The 6,795-nt window shown below is 45.4% G+C and overlaps 1 protein-coding gene across 1 annotated transcript in view; it reads right to left on the bottom strand.

Annotated features, from left to right (window-relative positions):
• Window positions 1-4,992: 4,992 nt before the first annotated feature.
• The window catches only part of LOC137614285 (putative leucine-rich repeat-containing protein DDB_G0290503), a 2,499-nt gene continuing 696 nt past the window's right edge, over window positions 4,993-6,795 (bottom strand). Inside the window, exon 1 of the mRNA XM_068370357.1 lies at window positions 4,993-6,795. This exon is cut by the window's right edge and continues 696 nt beyond it. Within this exon, the coding sequence (XP_068226458.1) occupies window positions 4,993-6,795 (1,803 nt within the window).

Here is a 6,795-nt window from a genome sequence, read left to right as displayed (position 1 = left end):
TTTTATTTTTTTATTTTTTATTTTTTTTTTCATTTTTGTATTTTTTATTTTTTTTTTTCATTTTTGTATTTTTTTTTATATGCCAGGCGGTTAAGCCAAGCATCAGAAGGCCAGGCGGTTAAGCCAAGCATCAGAAGGCCAGGCGGTTAAGCCAAGCATCAAAAGGCCAGGCGGTTAAGCCAAGCAGCTATAAGCCAGGCGGTTAAGCCAAGCATCAGAAGGCCAGGCGGTTAAGCCAAGCATCAGAAGGCCAGGCGGTTAAGCCAAGTATCAAAAGGCCAGGCGGTTAAGCCAAGCAGCAATAAGCCAGGCGGTTAAGCCAAGCATCATCAGGCCTGGCAGTTAAGCAAAGCATTATTAGGCCAGGCAGTTAAGCCAAGCATCATTAGGCCAGGCAGTTAAGCCAAGCATTATTAGGCCAGGCAGTTAAGCCTTGCATTATTAGGCCAGGCAGTTAAGCCGAGCATCATCAGGCCAGGCAGTTAAGCCATCCCTCCTTAGCACAGATAGTTAAGCCAAACTTTCATAGGCCAGTCAGTTGAGCCAAACATCCTAAGCTGAGGCAGTTACGCAAAACTTCCTTAGGTATGGCCTCTAAGCCATAAATTCCCAAGGCAAGGGATTTTCGCCATACAACCTTAGCCCAGGTAGTTAAGCCAAGCACCCCTATACAAATCAGGTAAGCCAAACATCCCTAGTCCACGCGTTCATGCCAAACATTTTAAGTCCAGTCACCTAGGCCCTTCTTTTTAGGCCAGCCAGTTAAGCGTTTCGGTTTTTTCCGGACAGTTCAGCCACACATAAACCAGGTAGTTAAGCCAAACCTTCCTAGATAGGGCAGGTCAGCCAACACCCTTAGGCCAGGCAGTTAAGCCATACACCCTCAGACAAAGTAGTTTAGCCAAACCTCCTTAGCCCTGTCAGTTGAGCCAAACATCCTTAGCCAAGGCAGTTAAGCCGAGCACCATTAGGCCAGGCATTTAAGCCAAGCATTATTAGGCCAGGCGGTTAAGCCAAGCATTATTAGGCCAAGCGGTTAAGCCAAGCATTATTAGGCCAGGCGGTTAAGCCAAGCATCAGAAGGCCAGGCGGTTAAGCCAAGCATCATTAAGCCAGGCGGTTAAGCCAAGCAGCAATAAGCCAGGCGGTTAAGCCAAGCAGCAATAAGCCAGGCGGTTAAGCCAAGCATCAGAAGGCCAGGCGGTTAAGCCAAGCATCAGAAGGCCAGGCAGTTAAGCCAAGTATCAGAAGGCCAGGCGGTTAAGCCAAGCATCACTAGGCCAGGCGGTTAAGCCAAGCATCAGAAGGCCAGGCGGTTAAGCCAAGCATCAGAAGGCCAGGCGGTTAAGCCAAGCAGCAATAAGCCAGGCGGTTAAGCCAAGCATCAGAAGGCCAGGCAGTTAAGCCAAGTATCAGAAGGCCAGGCGGTTAAGCCAAGCATCAGAAGGCCAGGCGGTTAAGCCAAGCAGCAATAAGCCAGGCGGTTAAGCCAAGCATCAGAATGCCAGGCGGTTAAGCCAAGCATCAGAAGGCCAGGCGGTTAAGCCAAGCATCTTAATTTCCTCACAACAATAAACTAAATAATTTCAAAACTTCACTGAAACTTATGCTAAAAAAAATTTTTTCCCTTTTTTTTTTTGTTTGAAAAAAAAATCAAAACTTAACTGAAACTTATTCTGAAAAAAGTTTTCCACTATATATATATTTTTTTTTTTATTTTTGTATTTTTTATTTTTTTTTCATTTTTTTATTTTTTAATCTTTTTTTTCATTTTTGTATTTTTTTTATATGCCAGGCGGTTAAGCCAAGCATCAGAAGGCCAGGCGGTTAAGCCAAGCATCAGAAGGCCAGGCGGTTAAGCCAAGCATCAAAAGGCCAGGCGGTTAAGCCAAGCAGCTATAAGCCAGGCGGTTAAGCCAAGCATCAGAAGGCCAGGCGGTTAAGCCAAGCATCAAAAGGCCAGGCGGTTAAGCCAAGTATCAAAAGGCCAGGCGGTTAAGCCAAGCAGCAATAAGCCAGGCGGTTAAGCCAAGCATCATCAGGCCTGGCAGTTAAGCAAAGCATTATTAGGCCAGGCAGTTAAGCCAAGCATCATTAAGCCAGGCAGTTAAGCCAAGCATTATTAGGCCAGGCAGTTAAGCCTTGCATTATTAGGCCAGGCAGTTAAGCCGAGCATCATCAGGCCAGGCAGTTAAGCCATCCCTCCTTAGCACAGATAGTTAAGCCAAACTTTCATAGGCCAGTCAGTTGAGCCAAACATCCTAAGCTGAGGCAGTTACGCAAAACTTCCTTAGGTATGGCCTCTAAGCCATAAATTCCCAAGGCAAGGGATTTTCGCCATACAACCTTAGCCCAGGTAGTTAAGCCAAGCACCCCTATACAAATCAGGTAAGCCAAACATCCCTAGTCCACGCGTTCATGCCAAACATTTTAAGTCCAGTCACCTAGGCCCTTCTTTTTAGGCCAGCCAGTTAAGCGTTTCGGTTTTTTCCGGACAGTTCAGCCACACATAAACCAGATAGTTAAGCCAAACCTTCCTAGATAGGGCAGGTCAGCCAACACCTTAGGCCAGGCAGTTAAGCCATACACCCTCAGACAAAGTAGTTTAGCCAAACCTCCTTAGCCCTGTCAGTTGAGCCAAACATCCTTAGCCAAGGCAGTTAAGCCAAGCACCATTAGGCCAGGCATTTAAGCCAAGCATTATTAGGCCAGGCGGTTAAGCCAAGCATTATTAGGCCAAGCGGTTAAGCCAAGCATTATTAGGCCAGGCGGTTAAGCCAAGCATCAGAAGGCCAGGCGGTTAAGCCAAGCATCATTAAGCCAGGCGGTTAAGCCAAGCAGCAATAAGCCGGGCGATTAAGCCAAGTATCGGAAGGCCAGGCGGTTAAGCCAAGCATCAGAAGGCCAGGCGGTTAAGCCAAGCATCAGAAGGCCAGGCGGTTAAGCCAAGCATCAGAAGGCCAGGCGGTTAAGCCAAGCAGCAATAAGCCAGGCGGTTAAGCCAAGCAGCAATAAGCAAGGCGGTTAAGCCAAGCATCAGAAGGCCAGGCGGTTAAGCCAAGTATCAGAAGGCCAGGCAGATAAGCCAAGTATCAGAAGGCCAGGCGTTTAAGCCAAGCATCAGAAGGCCAGGCGGTTAAGCCAAGCAGCAATAAGCCAGGCAGTTAAGCCAAGCATCAGAAGGCCAGGTAGTTAAGCCAAGCAGCAATAAGCCAGGCGGTTAAGCCAAGCATCAGAAGGCCAGGCGGTTAAGCCAAGCATCAGAAGGCCAGGCGGTTAAGCCAAGCATCAGAAGGCCAGGCAGTTAAGCCAAGCAGCAATAAGCCAGGCGGTTAAGCCAAGCAGCAATAAGAGAGGCGGTTAAGCCAAGTATCAGAAGGCCAGGCGGTTAAGCCAAGTATCAGAAGGCCAGGCGGTTAAGCCAAGCATCACTAGGCCAGGCGGTTAAGCCAAGCATCAGAAGGCCAGGCGGTTAAGCCAAGCAACAATAAGCCAGGCGGTTAAGCCAAGCAGCAATAAGCCAGGCGGTTAAGCCAAGTATCAGAAGGCCAGGCGGTTAAGCCAAGTATCAGAAGGCCAGGCGGTTAAGCCAAGCATCAGAAGGCCAGGCGGTTAAGCCAAGCAGCAATAAGCCAGGCGGTTAAGCCAAGCATCAGAAGGCCAGGCGGTTAAGCCAAGCAGCAATAAGCCAGGCGGTTAAGCCAAGCATCAGAAGGCCAGGCGGTTAAGCCAAGCATCAGAAGGCCAGGCGGTTAAGCCAAGCATCAGAAGGCCAGGCGGTTAAGCCAAGCAGCAATAAGCCAGGCGGTTAAGCCAAGCAGCAATAAGCCAGGCGGTTAAACCAAGCATCAGAAGGCCAGGCAGTTAAGCCAAGCATCAGAAGGCCAGGCGGTTAAGCCAAGCAGCAATAAGCCAGGCGGTTAAGCCAAGCATCAGAAGGCCAGGCGGTTAAGCCAAGCATCAGAAGGCCAGGCGGTTAAGCCAAGCAGCAATAAGCCAGGCGGTTAAGCCAAGCAGCAATAAGCCAGGCGGTTAAGCCAAGCATCAGAAGGCCAGGCGGTTAAGCCAAGCATCAGAAGGCCAGGTGGTTAAGCCAAGCAGCAATAAGCCAGGCGGTTAAGCCAAGCATCAGAAGGCCAGGCGGTTAAGCCAAGCCGCAATAAGCCAGGCGGTTAAGCCAAGCATCAGAAGGCCAGGCGGTTAAGCCAAGCATCAGAAGAGCAGGCGGTTAAGCCAAGCAGCAATAGGCCAGGCGGTTAAGCCAAGCATCAGAAGGCCAGGCGGTTAAGCCAAGCAGCAATAGGCCAGGCGGTAAAGCCAAGCATCAGAAGGCCAGGCGGTTAAGCCAAGCAGCAATAGGCCAGGCGGTAAAGCCAAGCATCAGAAGGCCAGGCGGTTAAGCCAAGCAGCAATAGGCCAGGCGGTAAAGCCAAGCATCAGAAGGCCAGGCGGTTAAGCCAAGCAGCAATAGGCCAGGCGGTAAAGCCAAGCATCAGAAGGCCAGGCGGTTAAGCCAAGCAGCAATAGGCCAGGCGGTAAAGCCAAGCATCAGAAGGCCAGGCGGTTAAGCCAAGCAGCAATAGGCCAGGCGGTAAAGCCAAGCATCAGAAGGCCAGGCGGTTAAGCCAAGCAGCAATAGGCCAGGCGGTAAAGCCAAGCATCAGAAGGCCAGGCGGTTAAGCCAAGCATCTTAATTTCCTTACAACAATAAACTAAATAATTTCAAAACTTCACTGAAACTTATGCTAAAAAAAAAATTTCCACTTTTTTTCTGTTTAAAAAAAAAATCAAAACTTAACTGAAACTTATTCTAAAAAAAAGTTTTCCACTATATATTTTTTTTTTCATTTTTTTATTTTTTTTTTTATTTTTGAATTTTTTTATTTTTTTTTTATTTTTTTTGATTTTTGTATTTTTTTTTTTAATTTTTTCATTTTTTTTCTATTTAAAACACCTTTTTATGTTCACTACACCAAACACTTAAGTTCCACCTTAATAGAAGTATTGGTCTCCATAACCCTTATTATTCTGTCCATCTGGGTTCCTCCGTCCATGATTGTTCCTTGGAGGCTCCTGATCATAAGTCCACCGTCCATGATTGTTCCTTGGAGGCTCCTGATCATAAGTCCACCGTCCATGATTGTTCCTTGGAGGCTCCTGATGATAAGTCCAACGATCATCCCTTCCCCAGGGGTTGAATCCCCCAAATTCCCAGGGTTCCTCCTGCTGTGAGCACTGTCGGCGAAGTTCTTCATCGTAATCTCTTCGGTTCTGTTTGTCCACCAAAATAAGTTTAGCATTCACGATCTTCTTGTACTTCTCTTCGAAAGCGTCCTGTATGAACTCGGGTTTGTCCCTATGTCTGTCCGGGTGGCACATCATGGACAGCTCTTTGAAGGCTTTCATAATTTCAGCCTTCGTGGCTGTCTGTTCCACGCCCAAGACTTCATAATGACCTTTGTCTTCCCATTGCTTCTTTAGTGCTAGAGCATCATCAATGATTTTGAAATTTGTTTCCGATTTCTTTACCTTAACAGTTTCGAAGTCCTTTAGGGCAGCGTCGAAAAGGCCAAGTTTGAGAAGGTGCTTTCCTCGTACCATGTACACTTTCCACCCTTCTACGCCTTTCTCGATGGCCTTGCAACAGTCCAGCACAATGTGCAGATGAGGAGGATTATCAGTGGCGGAGTTCACTTCAGCCCGAAGGACGTGCAAAAGAGCAGTTTCTTCATCCTTTTCCGTCTCGATATCCAAGGCTGCAGTGAAAATGTCCACAGCCTCTTTGAACTTGTTATTCATCTGAGAAAATAGTCCTTCCTTAAGTAAGTTTCCTCTCTTATTTTCATTTTCATTTATCAGTTTTATCTCTTCGTTTTCAGCTCTTATAGTTTTCAATAACTTCTCCTGTTCTTTCACTTGAAGATCCTTTTTGTTGATTTCGTTTTCGAGTTTTTGATTGTCAGATGTCTTATCTAAGATTTCCTTTTCTTTCAATGCTTTCAATTCTTCCATTTCATTCCTCAATTGATTTAGAAGCTCAGTTTTTTCATCCTGCATTTTTGTGATTTTTTCATTTTCAGATTGTAGATTTTGAATTAATTTATCCTGTTCTTCAAGCTGATGATCCTTTTTGTTGATTTCGTTTTCGAGTTTTTGATAGTCAGAAGTCTTTTCTATGATTTCCTGTTCTTTCAATGCTTTCAATTCTTCCATTTCATTCTTCAGTTGATTTAAAAGTTCAGTTTTTTCATCCTGCATTTTTGAGAGCTTTTCATTTCCAGCACGTAGAATTTGCATTAATTTATCCTGTTCTTCAAGCTGATGATCCTTTTTGTTTATTTCGTTTTCGAGTTTTTGATAGTCAGAAGTCTTTTCTATGATTTCCTGTTCTTTCAATGCTTTCAATTCTTCCATTTCATTCTTCAGTTGATTTAAAAGCTCAGTTTTTTCATCCTGCATTTTTGAGAGCTTTTCATTTCCAGCACGTAGATTTTGCATTAATTTATCCTGTTCTTCAAGCTGATGATCCTTTTTGTTTATTTCGTTTTCCAGTTTTTGATAGTCAGACTTCTTTTCCATGATTTCCTTTTCTTTCAATGCTTTCAATTCTTCCATTTCATTGTTCAGTTGATTTAAAAGCTCAGTTTTTTCATCCTGCATTTTTGTGAGCTTTTCATTTTCAGCTTGTAGATTTTGTATTAATTTCTCCTGTTCTTTCCTTTGAAGATCTTTCTCGGCGCATTCAATTAGCAGGTTTTGATACTCAGTATCCTTCTGTGTTTTCAGTTTTTCCTG

The sequence above is a fragment of the Palaemon carinicauda genome, chromosome 1 (assembly GCF_036898095.1).
Source record: "Palaemon carinicauda isolate YSFRI2023 chromosome 1, ASM3689809v2, whole genome shotgun sequence".
Lineage (NCBI taxonomy): Eukaryota > Metazoa > Arthropoda > Malacostraca > Decapoda > Palaemonidae > Palaemon > Palaemon carinicauda.
The sequence above is the reverse complement of the archived record's forward strand: the minus strand, read 5'-3'. Positions and strand labels throughout refer to the sequence as shown.